This window comes from Bombina bombina, chromosome 1 (assembly GCF_027579735.1).
Source record: "Bombina bombina isolate aBomBom1 chromosome 1, aBomBom1.pri, whole genome shotgun sequence".
Lineage (NCBI taxonomy): Eukaryota > Metazoa > Chordata > Amphibia > Anura > Bombinatoridae > Bombina > Bombina bombina.
Genome location: NC_069499.1, coordinates 1,277,451,832 through 1,277,470,494, shown reverse-complemented (window position 1 = coordinate 1,277,470,494; position 18,663 = coordinate 1,277,451,832). Strand labels below are relative to the sequence as shown.

At 38.5% G+C, this 18,663-nt stretch overlaps 1 protein-coding gene across 1 annotated transcript in view; it reads right to left on the bottom strand.

Annotated features, from left to right (window-relative positions):
• Positions 1 to 15,411, bottom strand: part of LOC128664374 (ankyrin and armadillo repeat-containing protein) — a 62,856-nt gene extending 47,445 nt beyond the window's left edge. The window contains exons 1-4 of the mRNA XM_053719210.1: positions 15,376 to 15,411; positions 7,850 to 8,916; positions 1,361 to 1,413; positions 103 to 321 (exon numbers count right to left, since the gene is read on the bottom strand). Coding sequence (XP_053575185.1) covers positions 103 to 321; positions 1,361 to 1,413; positions 7,850 to 8,916; positions 15,376 to 15,411 — 1,375 coding nt within the window. The remainder of the gene's footprint in view (positions 1 to 102; positions 322 to 1,360; positions 1,414 to 7,849; positions 8,917 to 15,375) is intronic.
• Between the last annotated feature and the right edge of the window lie 3,252 nt (positions 15,412 to 18,663).

Sequence of the window (18,663 nt, the reverse complement as noted above, 5' to 3'; positions counted from 1 at the left end):
TCTGGTATGTCTGGGAATATGTGATAATGCTAATACATTATCACATTCATAATGACCAGGTCCCTTCAATGTACTCAAATTTAAAAATATTAAAAAACATACCAACTCCAAGGCATATGTGGCCAATGGCTTGAATTGCACTCAGCACTACATCCTCCCTGTGAGATCTCAGGAGCCGTACCAGATGATGAGCTCCATTGGCTGAAGCAACAAGATTTCTCAAGTTGTATGGGCCTTGCACAAGAACACTGAGTCCTCTGGCTCCAATCAGATTGAGTTTGTAAGATGCAGATTCTATAAACTCAACCAACAAAGGTATGGCTGAAAAACAAGGGTATATTAAATATAAAACATATGAACATTGCCAGACAGGTAATAAGCATTGCCCACTTAAAATGCCTTTTTCTCACAAGGATGGAAACTTCAAATCATATTACACCTTTACAATGGCAAGTTTAGAGGTTTATGGTGGTGCTGGGGGTGCTAAGTATCCCCAAAAAGTTTTGCAGCACCTCAGTACCCTTAAATGTCTAAAACCATTCATTTTTTGCCAGTCCATAACTTAAAACAAAGAGATGTGTGAATGAGAAAATGAGGTCTTGATAAATAAAATCATGAATATAAAATAAATATAATGACCCTTGCCACCACCACTGGCTCCTTGGCAAACTCTGTTAGCACCTCCACTTTTGGAGTATAGATCCAACCCTAAGCTTTTAACAAGTTGGATATGTTTCCATCCTGGTCATTAGTCTATATTGGAGAATACCTTTCTGCAGCTCAGTAGATTAATTCAAAGCAATAATATCATTTGACTTAATCAGAAATCCCAACTCTGGGTTAGTTATATTATTGCATCATATTTCAGATTCCAGAAACTATCAAATAATACCCAACAAACACAGATATATATGTATGCATTCTTACTGTGCTTAATTTACTATGTGTTACAAAAGAATTAAATGATTCATTATTGAACTCTTGCAGTGAGATTAATATGACCTTCAACCCAAACTTGTATGTGACAGCTGCTGTACAGACCTATTCTGCCTGCAATTGTTCTCTTGGTTTCTGTATCTTCCCCAGCTATAGCCCATAAGGTCTCTGCAATGGCTTCTTGTGTATTCTGCGACTTGCTTTTTTTCAATAGCTGCATAAGAGGCGTAACCACATTCAGTTCCAATATTTTCTTTTGTGCAAGTACATTTCCTTTCACAAGTCTAGTAAAAAATAAAAATAAATATTTAGTATCTAGATTGCAAGCTGGAATAATCTATTTAACTACTGTGTAGCTTCTAGCACTGTCAGACCACATGTCCCCCAAAATATTTATATATATTCTCAGAATTCTCCTTCTCACTCTGTCTTGTTGTTCTTCCGTGACAGGTAGCAGGAGCCTTCTTTAGCCCTCCTCTGTGGGTAGCATAAGTCATGATCAAAAGGTAACAAGCAACCGAGTTTGCCATCCAACCAGAGCAATTTTTATGCTTGCAGAAATATGTAACATTATTTAGGTTTTTTTTGTTGTTGTTGTTTTTTAAATAAGTTTTTGTGAATTAGTGCACTTTTATAGTGGGTATGTGTGCATAATTAGTTTCACTCAAGGCGAAAAAAATTGGTCCAAGCCTCATAAAGTTATTTATAAAAGGACCTTTATTGTTCCATGACAATGTCCAAAAAAACCCCCTAACAACTACAATAAACCCTTATTCATGTAGGCCCAAAACATTGTTGTTCTTTTTTCCTGAACCCTGATAAGGAACAAAAAATGTCCCTTTTTCAATAACTTTATGAGGCGGAAACCAATTTCATTTTCTCCTTGCGTGGTATTTGTAAGTGGCTAATCCGGGTTCTGTGCCTTATATAATATAAGTGCTGTTTTGCAACTTTTAATTTACAACTGTATAATTAGTTCCCCCTTTTTTAAAGAAAATGTTTACACCATTCATAATGTTTCCTTATTGTCAATGAAATGGTCTAAGCCTAATCAGTATTAACTATCAGAATTGTAGGTGGGCTCAGTTTAGCAGTGATCCTATCCATCCACAATAATTATTTGCTAATAATCGGCTAGATTATGAGTTTTGCGTTATGAGGGGTGCGGTGCTAACAGCGCTGGTATTACAGGTTTGCAAAAACCCTGCGTTATCAGGCAAGAAGTGAGCGTAGAGCAAAATTGAGCTCCATACCGCACTCCAATACCAGCGCTGTTGAAAGCTGCGGTGAGCTGGTTTTACGTGCTCATGCACGATTTCCCCATAGACATCAATGGGGAGAGCCGGCTGAAAAAAAGCCTAACACCTGCAATAGAGTAAAGCTCCGTAACGCAGCCCATTGATTCCTATGGGGAAACAAAATTTATGTTTACACCTAATACCCTAACATGAACCCCAAGTCTAAACACCCTTAATCTTACACTTCCTAACCCCTAATCTAGAAGGAAAGTGGGAGAAAAAGAGAGGCGCTTGTGTGTACCAGTCAGAACAAAACAAAGGCAGAGTAATTCCACAACAGGGTACTCACATTTTTCAATAGCACTCATATAGTGCTATCAGGCGCATACTGGGTAATCACAGCAACCCAGCTTGCTGGAATCTCAACGTGTGTACCGGAACACTTTAAATTCTTGGAACAGGATCACAGGACCAGCTCCTGCAGCAAAAGGCCAGCAGGCCAACGAATTCGATCCCCAATATTCAATTCAATCACCTATTTCCCTATTGGGGATTTAATTCGTTGGTCTGCTGGTCTTTTGCTGCTGGAGCTGGTCCTGTGATCCTGTTCCAAGAATTTAAAGTACAAGTGTTCCGGTACACACGTTGAGATTCCAGCAAGCTGGGTTGCTGTGATTACCCAGTATGCGCCTGATAGCACTGTATGAGTGCTATTGAAAAATGTGAGTACCCTGTTGTGGAATTACTCTGCCTTTGTTTTGTTCTGACTGGTACACACAAGCGCCTCTCTTTTTCTCCAATACTCCTTCTAGATGTCAGTCCATTTTGATGTGAGGAGAGAGCAGCTCTACTGATTTGATCTGTATTCCTGAACAGATCCATCACTATATCCTTGATCTGGATCTACCACTGAGACCGTGTGCATTATAAGGGACTATCTGGTTCTATCTATCTATCTATCTATCTATCTATCTATCTATCTATATATATATATATATATATATATATATATATATATATATATTGTATATTTATATTTACTGTTTATACTTTTTTTTTTGGGTTGACTATTGATACTGTGCGCCTCATATCAGGATCTCTATTTTTGAGATTCTGTTTGCTTTCTAACCCCTAATCTGCCGCCCCCGACATCGTCAACACCTACATTATATTTATTAACCCCTAATCTGCCACCTCTGACATCACCGACACCTACATTATACTTATTAACCCTTAATCTACTGCCCCCAACATCGCCGTCACCTATATTATATTTTTTAACCCCTAATCTCCCTCCGCCCAATGTCGCCGCTACCTACCTACACTTATTAACCCCTAATCTGCTGACCCCAACGTCGCTGCCACTATAATAAACATATAAACCCCTAAACCACCCCACTCCTGCATCGCAAACACTAGTTAAATATTATTAACACCTAATCTGCCACCCCTAACATCGCCGCCACCTACCTACATTTATTAACCCCTAATCTGCCGCCCCAACGTCGCCGCCACTATACTAAATTTATTAACCCCTAAACCTAAGTCTATCCCTAACACCCCCTAACTTATATATAATTAAAATAAATTAAAAAAAAATACTATCATTACCTAAATAATTGCTATTTAAAACTAAATACTTACCTATAAAATAAACCCTAAGCTAGCTACAATGTAACTAATAGGTACATTGTATCTATCTTAGGTTTATATTTTTATTTTACAGGCATTTTTTATTTTAACTAGGTAGACTAGTTAGTAAATAGTTATTAACTATTTACTAACTACCTAGCTAAAATAAATACAAATTTACCTGTAAAATAAAACCTAACCTGAGTTACACTAACATCTAACCTTTACACTACAATTAAATAAATGACCTAAATTAAATACAATTACCTAAATTCCAAAAAAACAAACACTAAATTACACAAAATAAAAAAGACATTATCAGATATTTAAACTAATTACACCTAATCTAATAGCCCTATCAAAATAAAAAAGCCCCCCCAAAATTAAAAAAAAAACCCTAGCCTAAACAAAACTACCAATATCCTTTAAAAGAGCCTTTTGCGTGGCATTGCCCCACAGAAATCTGCTCTTTTACCTGTAAAAAAAATACAACCCCCCCAACAGTAAAACCCACCACCCACACAACCAACCCCCCAAATAAAATCCTAACTAAAAAAAACTAAGCTCCCCATTGCCCTGAAAAGGGCATTTGTATGGGCATTGCCCTTAAAAGGGCATTTAGCTATTTTTTCAATTGCCCAAACCCTAAGCTAAAAATAAAACCCACCCAATAAACCCTTAAAAAAGCCTAACACTAACCCCCAAAAATCCACTTACAGTTTTGAAGACCCAACATCCATCCTCAACGAAGCCGGGAGAAATCTTTATCCAAGCGGCAAGAAGACCTCTACGAAGTTGTGAGAAGTCTTCATCCAAGCCGGCAGAAGTGGTCCTCCAGACGGCATCTTCTATCTTCATTCTTCCGACGTAGAGTGGCTCCATCTTCAAGACATCCAGCGCAGAGCATCCTCTTCAATAGAAGTCTTATTCCCGAATGAAGGTTCCTTTAAGTGATGGTGTCCCTTGAATTCCGATTAGCTGATAGGATTGAGCTTCAATCCTATTGGCTGATCCAATCAGCCAATAGGATTGAGCTCGCATTCTATTGGCTGTTCCAATCAGAATGCAACCAATAGAATGCAAGCTCAATCCTATTGGCTGATTGTAATTTTTTTTTGTAATTGATTTAATTGTAGTGTAAGGTTAGGTGTTAGTGTAAGACAGGTTAGGTTTTATTTTACAGGAAAATTTGTATTTATTTTAGCTAGGTAGTTAGTAAATAGTTAATAACTGTTTAGTAACTATTCTACCTAGGTAAAATAAATACAAACTTGGCTGTGAAATAAAAATAAAACCTAAGATAGATACAATGCAACTATTAGTTAGATTGTAGCTAGCTTAGGGTTTAGTTTATAGGTAAGTATTTAGTTTTAAATAGGAATTATTTAGGTAATGATAATAAGTTTTATTTATATTTATTTTAATTATATTTAAGTTAAGGGGTGTTAGGGTTAGACTTAGGTTTAGGGGTTAATAACTTTAGTATAGTGGCGGCGACGTTGGGGGCGGCAGATTAGGGGTTAATAACTGTAATGTAGGTTGCGGTGATGTTAGGGACAGCAGATTAGGGGTTAATAATATTTAACTAGTGTTTGCAATGCAGGAGTGCGGCTGTTTAGGGGTTAATATGTTTATTCTAGTGGCGACAATTTCCGGAGCGGCAGATTAGAGGCTAATAATTTTCCTTTAGTGTTTGCGATGCGGGAGGGCCTCGGTTTAGGGGTTAAAAGGTAGTTTATGGGTGTTAGTTTACTTTTTAACACTTTAGTTATGAGTTTTATGCTACAGCTTTGTAGCGTAAAACTCATAACTACTGACTTTACATTGCGTTACAAATCTTACGGGATAGGCTGTACTGCTCACTTTCTGGCCTCCCAGAAAAAGCTTGTAATATCGGCGCTATGGAAGTCCCATTGAAAAAAGGCTTGACGCAAATTGCGTAAGTTAATTTGCATTACGGCCAAAAAAGTGTGCGGTGCCCCTAAACCTGCAAGACTCGTAATACCAGCGGTAGTGAAAAAGCAGGGTTATGAGCCTTAACACTGCTTTTTCACCCATACCACAAAACTCGTAATCTAGCTGAATATTAACCAATCATTACTCAATAACCAATCATTACTCAATAATTGTTTTATACATTAAAGGGATTTCAGCAGAAAACCAAGACATGGACCCAGACAACACGTATGAGAACCTTAATGCTGCAAGCCAGAATTGGGGCTGAAGAATGAGGTTTCCTCATTCAGGCAACAGTTAGGAAACAATGCTAATTTGCTAATTAGTGGATTTTTTCTTTTAATAGCAGCATTTTGGGGGTTAATTGATAGGTCAAAATTGTGATGGGGGTTCTCATAGTTAGGGTTTACAGCTTGGTTGAGTTATTGTGTTAGGGATTTACTCTTTGGAGGTGTGACAGCTGGGAGAATCAGATAGAAGGGGTCTATAAGGATAGTGTGATGGGTTTGCATTTTGAGTCATGCCTTGAGACTGGTTTAAGCATTTTTTGCTAGGCCAAGAGTGAAAGCTGGATATGCAATGGCATAGTGTCAACTTATAACAAAATGTTTCTAGATTGTGATACCACTATAAAAGCCTTTTGTGTGCAACCTGATGCTGTAGAGGTTAGCACACTGAATAATACTCTTAAAAGTGGCATATATAGCAATTATTTGACAAATATAATGGAATATTTATATTTCTAGTAAATTATTACCATCTATATTCATATGTAAAAGGGAAAAACAATATTTTTTTATCACATACATTTATATATATTTAAATAATAGTGATAAAGCACTAGCGGGTCATTAGCATATGAAAACATAGTAATTAGGTTTTCAATTAAATGTGTACTTATTTATAATTACAGAAGAAAAATGGATCATGTGCTTTCTGAAAAACATTTAAGATTTGTGGTTTCTTGTCTTATATAACACTTTGGAAAAGCTTGTCAACAAAAATTACCCTTAAAGGGACATAATACTCATGCTTAATCACTTAAAAGTGATGCAGCATAACTGTAAAAAGCTGACAGGAAAATATCACCTGAACAACTCTATGTAAAAAAGAAAGATATTTTACCTCACAATTTCCTCAGCTCATTACAGTTAGTGCTGTTTAAAAAGTTATACTCAGCTGCTGTTTAGCTGCAGGTAGAAATGAATAGCAGCCAATCAGCATCAGCATTGCTGAGGTCATGAACTCTTTTACTGTGACCTCATGAGATTTCAATTAACTCTATAAGATTTCATAGCAAACTTCCTTAAACTGAATAGGGAAATAACATGAGTGTGCATGAGGCACGCTCCCTTTCAGGTCCCGGGACAGACATACTGGTTACGTCCTTTACAATGGGGTGTGAATACTTAGGACATTTTGAGGTAAAATATATTTCTTTTTTATATAGAGATGTTCAGGTGATATTTTCTAGTAAGCTTTTTACAGCTATGCTGCATCACTTTCAAATGTTTCAATATTTGGGTATCATGGCCCTTTAAAGGGAGATACAAAATAAATGTGTTAGATAATTTTACTATAGCACTATTGCTTGCATATAACTATGGGATCTGTCATAATAATAATGGATTGTAATGGAGTCTAAAGTCTTTTCAGTTGGAATAAAATCTACCACCTATATATTTTTGCAGCTGTTATTCTAGGAAAATACCAATACCCCAGAACATAAAATAAAAGATTTCGGAATATCTTAAAAATATGGCAAGTACTATATACAGTACATATAAGCTCTACTACTATAAGGATCCCAAGGACATAGAAATGTTTTCTGTCTATTTGGTATTCAAATCATTATCTTAGGGTTATAGGTTTAATAAGTCTGTTCCCATTTTGCATTAGAACGCATATCCATGCATTCTTCACTAGATGTCCTTAGCACTTATATTGGAAGCCTATGTCATAAATGAACCACCCTTTCAGCAAATAAGTGCTTCCAATAATAACTCCTGAACCAACCTGCTACTATTTACATTGAGACCATGACCCCCTGCTCTGCTCTCATTAACTAGCAAATATATATTAGTTACCTGTACAAAGTTTTTGCTGCTGACATCTGCACATCTTTTTGCTTGAGTTTTAACATCTCACTGGCATGAAGACCGACATTCTCGTTTACAAATAAGTTCTGGTTACTCAAGTGATTCTCAGCAATTCTCCCTATAGCATCACTCCATGCAATAATTACTGATTTTGGTTGAGATTCTTTAAAAAGCTTCACCAAAGAGGAAATTAGGCCAGATTGTTTTCCTATGGCCTCTTTAGCAACAGATGAATTTGTGGCCATCAAACCAATTGCTCTGAAAGCTGGCAGTAGAATATATTCTTTATCTGAATTTTCAAAGTTAGAAAACACTTTTAAAAATGCTGGGATGATATTGACACAGTGAACTTCAGCAAAACTTTTCTCAGATACTAATTCGCAAATAGTCTCCATCAAACCTGTAAGGATCTGGCTTGATCCCTGAGAAACCAGTGATATAAGAACTTCAACATCATTATTCTCTAGTGTATGTCTTTTATTCACATTTTCATTTTCCAGCAAACATTTGATTACATCTAAGGCTGATATCTTTGCTTCATCCTCAATGTTTTTCCTAAGCACACTGATCATTCCTGAAATAAGCTTTTCGTTTGCAAAGTTCTCAACATGAGATTGTGTTACACTCACTTGTTGATTTGTCAAGTTATAGATGACTGAGCATGAAATAAGAATATCATCTTTGCTGTCAGAATCCAACAATGTGACAAGCCTCTTATATACATCAATGTCTTTATTATCAAGAGAAATAAAATATTCAAGGAGATCAATATGTCTGTAAATAGCACATATCTCTACCACTCCATGGTTTTGCCTGTTGACATATGCTATGTTGGCACCATGCTTGACTAATAGATTGACCATTTCTTGGCTTCCACTTGAAGCAGCTAGTAACAATGGAGTATTTTGAAGACTGTCTGCAGTTACTGTCTCAAGTTCCTCTGGCTCTGAAGACTCCAATAGACGTTCTACCAGTGATACATGATTTTTATATGCCCCATGATGTATAGGGGCCCATCCATTATCATCCAGCTCTTCCATTTCATCTAGGACTGGCTGTGATAAAAAACAATTCATGAATCTTTATCATACAATGTACATTTTTAACAGATATTTATGATCAGTTTGCCCTCCACATTTTGTGAGCTGCCCAGCAGTGAAACAGTTAAAGGGACAGTCTAGTCTAAATTAAACTTTCATTAATAAGATAGCAATTTTAATCAACTTTCCAATTTTATTTTATCTTCAAAATTGCTTTGTTCTCTTGGTATTCTTTGTTGAAAGTTAAACCTAGGTAGGCTCATGTGCAAATTTCAAAGCCCTTGAAGGCCACCTCTGCATTTTGACAGTTTTTCACAGTTAGAAAGCACTAGTTTGTGTGTGCCATATAGATAATATTGTCTGCAGAGGCTTAGATACATGGTCATCACAGAGGTAAAAAGTATATTAATATAACTGTTTTGGTTGTGCAAAACTGGGGAATGGCTAATAAAGGGATTATCTATCTTTTTAAACAATAAAAAATTTAAAGTAGAATGTCTCTTCCATAAGGGAACCATACCTTGCTTTCTGCCTTGTGCAGTGTTTGCTAACTGTTGGGTATGGTTCCCTAATGAACTATTTCACTGCTCATCTGCTCACAAAATGTTGCCTTAAGTGGTCTCAAAGTACAGGCTCTGGGGCCAAATGCGGCCCTTAACCCTTTGAGTGCTAATGACGGCTCTCAGCCATCACAGAGTTTCCCACTCTGGTGCTAATGACGGCTGTCACTAGCACTCTCCCACCTTGAGGGAGATCTGGGGGCTTCCACCCGCTCCTACCCCGGTGATCGTGCCTGTAGAGTGACAGGCATCGCCGGGGCTTCCCGTTTTGCGTGGTGACGTCACGCGCAATAACGTGATGACATCACAGCGCAACTTTATTTATACTTAACAATGTTAAGTATCGGAGCAGGGGGCATGCTGCTTAGAAGCCTGTATCTCAGGCATCTAAGCAGCTAACCTTTCCAACAGTGTAAGTCTTAGGGGTCTGAAAAAAAAAAAAAAGTTAAAAAATGTTTGTTCAAAAAATAAAAATAAATAAAAAAAACTTTAAAAAATCTTAGCACCCAGGTGGGAAGGTGCTTAGCACTCAAAGGGTTAAGATAGTTTCATCTGGCCCTTCCGTGTTTAATAGGTAAACCATTAATATTTTTTTTATGGTTCTAAGAGGTGTAACTAGTTGATGTTCTATGTAAGCACTCACAAGATAGTTATAAAGATAAGCGTCCAGTGTAGACTCCTCCCATGCACTGCATTGAGTAAATGTCACTTTCTACATTGCTATACAATTCCAAGATGATGACTTCACTTGGCACTCACAAGGTAAATTTAAACAACTGTGTAAGTCTATTGTGGGCTACAACTCCTACCATGCACTATTATTAGGCTAAATGTCACTTCTATTTCCTAGTATATCCAGTTCCCAGAAGCACTTACTCAGTTCAAGCGGCCCCCATGGGAGATGAACACTTGGCAAGTGGCCCCCATAAACTTTGAGTTTGATAACCCTGAAGGAACAATGTTTATAATATACAGATTTTTAGAATAATGATCTTTGCGTCAATACCAATTGAAGTATGCCTTTTTCCACCAAAAGAACAGAGAGAGTTGTCTTTATTAAACACTGAGCAATCTGTCATTATATATGCATTCTGCATTAACATGCATCTTCTCAATACTACTTGCAAACTCTCAATATCAAATTAAAATTGCTTATTTTAACTTTTTTTCCATTTAAAAAGTGGCTCCTGGAAGCTGCAGGGCATAGACGGAGGGAGCTTTGATCTGGGGAGGAAGAGACCCTGTATGGGGTAGGAGGTGCTATAGGAGGAGCTGGAAGCAAAGTTTTAAAGATGTGGGCTGAGCGGGAAAACCAGCAGATTGTTATTGTAGGAGTAGAGAAAACATCTCCCTCCCACCCGTCCCTGATATTTGTGTGAGAGGCGTGTTTTATTTGTCATTTTAGGTTTCTGTCGCAGTTGGAAGGCGGGGGTGCTAGCCCTTAAATTACAGGAAAACTATGGCCAAGTGTGGTGGTATTTTGCATTCCCATGGGGGAATTCAAGATGGGGGTTTTCTAAGGGCACAGGGTTCCTTAGAAACTGATATGGATGATCTCTGACGGGCCCAACCACTTGCATGGTTGGGTCCAGTAAAAGGAGTTACGGCCATAGTTAAAAGATATGGAAATCAGGAAGGACTAGCACCGCTGTTGGTTGATGTGTAAAATGTTTACAGTTATTTGCACTTTTATTTATCGAGTTATTAAAGTTTTTACAAAGTTTTTATTGAATAAAGGGCTGCGGCCAATTTGTACCAAAGCTAAGTCTGTTGTCTGTTATTTATGAGGGTGGTTGTTGGAAGGATGGTATGGGGGTGTTTTGTTGGTTTAAGGGGCTGGAGCTTGACAACATAAAAGGTCAATACTTTAACATATCTAAAGGGTCAGTTTACTCCAATGTTTAGATTTTTTATCCACTTTACTTTGTTCCCAATCATCCACTTTATCTGCTGGAGTGTTTTAAATTGTTTACAAATGTTTCCTTTACTCTTACATTTGCATTTAAAATAGATGATTTAGCCTGTGGTATCCCCACCTATTCTGAAAGTGTGTGGTCTCGGATCCAAGCTATAGATAAGCTGTGTTAACACAGCCAGCAGAAGAAATTACACTCCCAGTGGGGCATACAATAGATAAGGTAATAAAATGTTAATTTTCCATTGTTCTCTCCAAGTATTGGTCTTTGGTTTATGGACAGATATAAGATAAAGAAGCACGTATATGTACACAATGTGATAAAGTAATGAGATCTGATTATACCTACAAGCTCAATCCATTTTACTAGGTTGTTGTCTCAAAACACAAAATCAGTAAAAATAAACCTTAAAAAGCGAATTTTCATACATTTTATACTCTGCAGTTGGTAAAAAGGTATTTGAAAACACATTAAGGAAAAAAACTATTTTACAGTATACTGTCCCTTTAACTGCTCCTCCTCAATATACATGATATATATAATTCAAGGCCCCTTTAATATAGTATTGTAATTTTAAAACAGCTTTACCTATATGTTGAGCTAATATACAAGTGCCTACATAAAAAAATCATTTTTAATCACCTGCCCCTTTCGCTAGAATTTCGTTTGAAATTTTTGTTTTGAACTAAAATATTTGTTTTGAGCTACAGTGCAGATTCTTGCCATTTTTCTTTATCTGAAGCTGTAATCAGCTATATTAACTTTGATTTTATCATTCTGTGTAATTCTTACATCTGTTAGCAAAAATGCTTCTAGTCAAAGTTATATTGTTTTAGCAGCATACACATATATGCTACATGTGAGTAGAGGATCAGGATTCAAACACCATGGATACTCAGAGAGCTGGTGTGGTGTATATTGTGTCAGCAAATGCTTAATTTGTGTCATACAAGCCACTGCTGACTCCCTGAGGTGTGGCATTTGAATGCTGGTACACGCGGCACTAACAGCATATGTGTGTATGCCACTGAAACAAATAACTTACTTGCAGTGCATAAAAATATATTGCAAAATACTTTTGTTTAAAATGTAAATGCCTCCTTGCATTTATTTTAATAATATAATTGGCAAAATCTGCTCATTAGCTCTGGAGGAGAAAATATAATGTGGTACCTCTTTCTAAAAAAAAAAAATATATATATACATGTTAAAATAAAACAGATTAAATACCACTGTACTAATTTTACACAGTATGGAAATATGAGATCAAATTGTGTATTTGCCCATAATCATCCCTTCTACAACCGCTTCTTAGCTGCTTCTTACACTCTCTGCCACCTCTGTGTTGGCTGAGAGAAATCACCCCTAATATGCTCACTCAGGGTGATTGACAGGCCCTTCACTTGTGCAATTTGTTGCTTGCGAGAAGGGGATGGCATTACACACTCAAGCGGGTGTGAAACGGTACATACAGGCAACTGACATATAGAGTCTACTGCCCGTTGGTGTCATGCCCATGCCTGGAGTTGATCCTGATACCTCTGTTTTCTAGCCTGTTGCCTTCCCTCCTTAGGGCTCAGGCTCTGTTTGAAAATGACTTATTATACTGCCTGCTCTGGCTGGCTCTCGGGCTCAACCTGCCTATCAGCTGCAGGCAGTTACTCAATCAATGCTCTATATAAGCGGCTTCCTGTGTTTGCCTGGGTATAGGACTGTATTCCTGGTTGTGCGTATCTTTGTGAATGAATTCTGCCTGTTTGCATTTCAGATTCTAAATTGATTATGTTGTTGCTTGCAAGGTTCTGACATTTGACCTCGACATTGTTTACCTCTTTGGGTCCTGATTTGGCACTGTATTTAGCTTGCATGGTATTGACCTTTGGCCTGAACTAACCTTGACTTTGCCTTGCCCTCTGGTTTTGTCACGTCCTGGGTCTAACCGTCCATGCTGGGGAAGTGTGTCTCATTGTCACTTCACAATCTCAGGGTCCTTTCCTGGACTGACTTTACTACTCCTGTGACAGTGTGATGCAAAGCCACGAGGACAGGTTCTCAAGTTGAAAACCTTGACTGAGCGATTCTTAGTACATGGGGCCTTATATGTTAGTAAGCATTGCATTTTGTGTAACTTCCTTTCCCACTCAGACTTCCTTCCTCTATTTTAACCCCTTAAGGACCATCGACGTACCCTGTATGTCGCTGGCCTTTTTTTGGGACTCGATTGTTTTATATTGCGGTCTTGCCACCAGCGTTAAGACTGCTCTATTCCACAAAGCCTGCTGGAGGGAGGGAATTAATAGCGTGTTCTTGCTAGACTTGTGCTATTATGTCCTGAAAAAACCCTTAACGACCAGTGACATACAGGGTACATTGTGGTCATTAAGGGGTTAAAAATGATCTCTAAACTCTCAATTAGGGAAGCTTATCACTTGCCCCCTAATGTCAGCCACATACTTTACCACTGAGACCAGCTGTTTTACCTGTTCTTATCCTTCCTTGACTCTTAAGAATCTTAAAAAGAACATTCAATTTAAAAGCAAACTTTTATGATTATAATCGAGCATGCAATTAAAAAAAATACAGTTTACTTATAAAATGTAGATACTTCTCTTGGTATTCTTTGTTAAAGAGCATACCTAGTTAGGCTCAGAAGCACTATAGCAACATATAAAGTTGTAATATAGTGCTATCTAGGCTTGTGCGTTTGTAGTTGCGTCACTAGGGGGTGTGGGGGATGTGGGCCGCACCCGGTTGATACCATCCTGGGGGTGACACCAGCAGAATTTTTTATTTTATTTTATTGAAATTCAAAGAAATACAATGTAGAGATGCATAGATTTTTTTTTATTAGAGGGGCCAGCATTTGTGAACTTTAGTGGGACTGGGGAAGTTGTAGACACTTCATTTTTTTGCCCCTTGAGCCAGTGCTGCAATTTCCACAAATAGTTTTCCCGGCTGCTTTTGCTTGTTTGTACTTTGCTCCTCCCCTGCCCAATTTCGCTATGAATGTTGTGGGCGTGCCGTGGGGCTTACAAAGTTGTGCTGCTAGCCTAGACCTGCCTGTCTATCTGTGCTCACTGCTCAGTGACGTGTGGAGCAGTGGAGTCACTCACCACTGTGCTGTCTCTCTAAACAGGAACCGGAAAATCGTGAGGGGGATGCCTGTCACCTGACCGCATGGCTGTCTGACACTGTCTCTAAAGTGAAGGAGCAACGTATGATTCCCACCAGACCGGTACGGTTATGGTACACTAAGTGCACACTGAAGAGGTAGGAGGGGAGGGCAGGCGGGGGTCTGGGGGTGGTCAGAGTGCAGAGGTGATTGGCCATAAGAAGTGGTAGGCACGTGGCCCGGGGCTGTGCACTGACAGACTTGGAACAGAGTCAGAGAGCAGAATTTTCATAGTTTGCGTGCCTAAACCTTTTCTTTAGTGATTTATTTTTAGAGTGCACTGTTTATCTTTCATTTGATGCTCTGCTGAGCCAGGGAGCAGCTCTAGGCATGATCTTTTCTAATTAATGCAGTGCAGTTTACATATTTTGTTTGTGTGTGTGTCTGAGTTTTTGTGTGCATGTCTGAGTGTTTTTGTGTGTGTGTCTGAGTGTTTCTGTATGTGTGCCTGAGTGTTTCTGAGTGTTTCTGTGTGTGCCTGAGTGTTTTTGTGTGTGTGTGTGTGTGTGTGTGCCTGAGTGTGTTTCCGAGTGTTTGTGTTTGCAGCTGAGTGTGTTTTTAAGTGGGTCTGAGTGTGTGTGTATATGAGTGCGTGTATGTATGTGTTTGTGTGTGTCTGCTTTCTGGGGGGTGGGGGTGACATCATAACATCGCACCGGGTGACACCAACCCTAGTGATGCCACTGTGTGTTTGTTTCATTATAAATTTTAACTAAATAAATATCTGAACAAATGCATCAACTAAATATAAAGAAAACAAAGAAATACTGATTAAATTCATTATTTATTTGTTTCCTTTAAATTACATTAGGGGTTAAATACTTACCTCTAGCACGCTGAGAGCCACGCTAAATCCCGACATTTCTGCACAGAGCCCCAGGCCCCACTAATAGGAGGCAAAGTGCATCAGATCCCAGAGCCTGTGTTAAAGGAGAAGGCCCTGGGATCCGCCGCGCTAAGCCTCCTACTGGCGCGGCTTGGGGCTATGTGAAGAAGGGTTGGGATTAGCGCAGCTCTCCAGTGTATAACTTTTCCACCTGTAGCAAAGGAACATTTTCAATCGTTTAATAAATATAAATGTTCCACAAATATTCAGTATTCGTTCTAAAGCACAAAGTCTAGTGTGTTAACAATCTATAACATTGTTAATATCATTGTTAAAAATATAGCTGCCATACAGTGCCCTAGCTCTTCAACAAAGGATGACAAAGCACAAAAATATTTGGTAGTTCAATTTACATGCTCTGCTGAAATCATCAAAGTTTATTTAGACTTTCATTTCCCTTTTAATATTTTCTTGATTTTATTCGGGTCACCACCAATCAAGCACCTGCAAGTGTCTTTGCATATTGCTTGCATTTGCTTACTATGCTTGTGAGGAAACAACACACGGATGAAAGAACACACGGGTGAAAGAACACACGGATCTTAGTGTTTTGCAGTTTCACAAGAATACATATGGCACCAAAGATAGACTAACGGCAAGAGCGGCCACCTTCTTCCGCATTGGGAGGTATCTGAAACCTCTGAATGCACAGATCTAATGGTGATTACCAGCTTTGAAACAGCATTATTAAAAAAAAAAAAAAAAAGTTTGATAGCTTTGGTGGAGGAATAAGGGTTCATTTAAACTTTTACATAACATTTTTTTTAAACAATTATATAATGTGAGTCCTTGCTACAGGACCTGACAGTCACATGTCTAAGTGCTGCAGATTTGTATATTGCTTTCAAGTGTTACATGTGCTGTATGCATTGTTTAAACAGATGACAGCAGCGAGCTATAGTCCTTGAAAAGCTAAAGAGAAATATTCTGCTTTTAAACCTTGAACACAGTACACAGACTTAACTTTCACTTCTCTTCAATAAAAGATGCCTGCCACCTTTTGAAATTCTTTTAATTTTAGACTTTTTAAAGGGACAGTAAAATCAAAATTAAATGATCACGACTGAGATAGAGAATGCAATTTTACATAACTTTCCAGTTTACTTCTTTTATTAAATGTGCTTTGTTCTCTTGGCATCCTTTGTTGAAGAATACATCTAGGTAGGCTAATAGGAGCTCACGAGTGTGCAAGTGTCTTTGGCATTCTCTTGCAGCAGTAATTGCAACTATGTATAACGTTGCTATAAACATTGTTGAAACCATTTCTTCCAGATGGCTAAAGACATGCGCATACTCCTGAACTCGTTCAGTTTTACTCTGTAACAAAGGATATCCAGAGGATTAAACAATTTTGACTCATACCAGTCACAAAAAGACTTGAATTTCTGTCTTATAGTGACTGTCTATACCAGTGACATAAAGAATTGGTGGCAATCTTACATGTCATCAGTTCCTATATTCACAGCTCTTCTGCACCCAGACCAGACATATTTGATTTACATTACGGCTTTAAAGGGACACTGAACCCAAATTTTTTCTTTCTTGATTCAGATAGAGCATGCAATTTTAAGCAACTTTCTAATTTACTCCTATTATCAAATTTTCTTCATTATCTTGGTATCTTTATTTGAAAAGCAAGAATGTAAGTTTAGATGCCGGCCCATTTTTGGTGAACAACCTGGGTTGTTCTTGCTGATTGGTGGATAAATTCACCCACCAATAAACAAGTGCTGTCCATGGTCTGAACCAAACATTTTCTGGCTCCTTAGCTTAGATGCCTTTTTTTCAAATAAAGATAGCAAGAGAACAAAGAAAAATTGATAATAGGAGTAAATTAGAAAGTTGCTTAAAATTGTATGCTCTATCTAAATCTTGAAAATTTGGGTTCAGTGTCCCTTTAATATTAAACTTTTATGATTAAGAGCAGACTACAAGTTAAAATAATAAAGAGCAACATTTTTTCCAGGTGAGAATATATTACATAATCTATGCTCAATTCCAATTTGTATTTTATCAGATGAGAGTGTTATAATATGTACTTCTATTGTTACACTGATATTAGGCTCCTACTGCTGGATCAACATAGGGCTTTGCATGGTTATGTAATGAATAATTTCCTAAATGCTTCCTTATAGGTACACTTTCCATTCTAATTGTTCACAACAGTGTTAAGGTTAAAGCGTGTTTGTTACACAATTGTGTCATAGGGAGAGCATGGATATGACTTCTTATGGCACTCTAATGGTGGTTTCAGTAATACCAACTTTAACTATTATAAGTGCCTTCGATTACTGAGGGATACCAACACTGAAATGATAATAATTCTAGTGGCGTTACCTTCTTATACAATTGCAGGTACCACAGATTACCTTATAAAAATATATATATATATACTAGTCCTAAAGCCTGTGTACACGGGCCAATTTTTTTAAGTACCGTGGTTCCAACCCTTGCTCCCTCTCTCTCCCCCCTCTCTTTTGCACTCTCTTCCCCGCCCCTCTTCTGCTTTTTCTCTCTCTCTCTCTCTCTCTCTCTCCCCCTCTTTTGCTCTCTCCCCCCTTTTTTGCACTCTATCTCTCTCTCTCTCTCTCTCCCCCTCTTTTGCTCTCTCTCTCTCTATCTCCCCCCTCTTTTGCTTTCTCTCCCCTCTTTTGCTCTCTCTCCCCTCTTTTGCTCTCTCTCCCCCCCTCTTTTGCTCTCTCTTCCCCCCCCCCCTTTTGCTCTCTCTCCCCCCCTCTTTTGCTCTCTCTCTCTCCCCCCTCTTTTGCTCTCTCTCTCCCCCCTCTTTTGCTCTCTCTCTCCCCCCTCTTTTGCTCTCTCTCTCCCCCCTCTTTTGCGCTCTCTCTCCCTCTCTTTTGCGCTCTCCCCCTCTCTTTTGTGCTCTCCCCCTTCTCTTTTGTGCTATCCCCCCTCTCTTTTGTGCTCTCTCCCCCTTCTCTTTTGCGCTCCCTCCCCCTTCTCTTTTGCTGATTACCTTATAAATATATATATATACTAGTCCTAAAGCCTGTGTACACGGGCTCCCTCTCTCTCCCCCCTCTCTTTTGCGCTCTCTTCCCCGCCCCTCTTCTGCTTTCTCTCTCTCTCTCTCTCTCTCTCTACTCCTCTTTTGATCTCTCTCCCCCCTCTTTTGCACTCTCTCTCTCTCCCCCCTCTTTTGCACTCTCTCTCTCTCTCTCCCCCTCTTTTTGCTCTCTCTCTCTCTCCCCCCTCTTTTGCTCTCTCTCT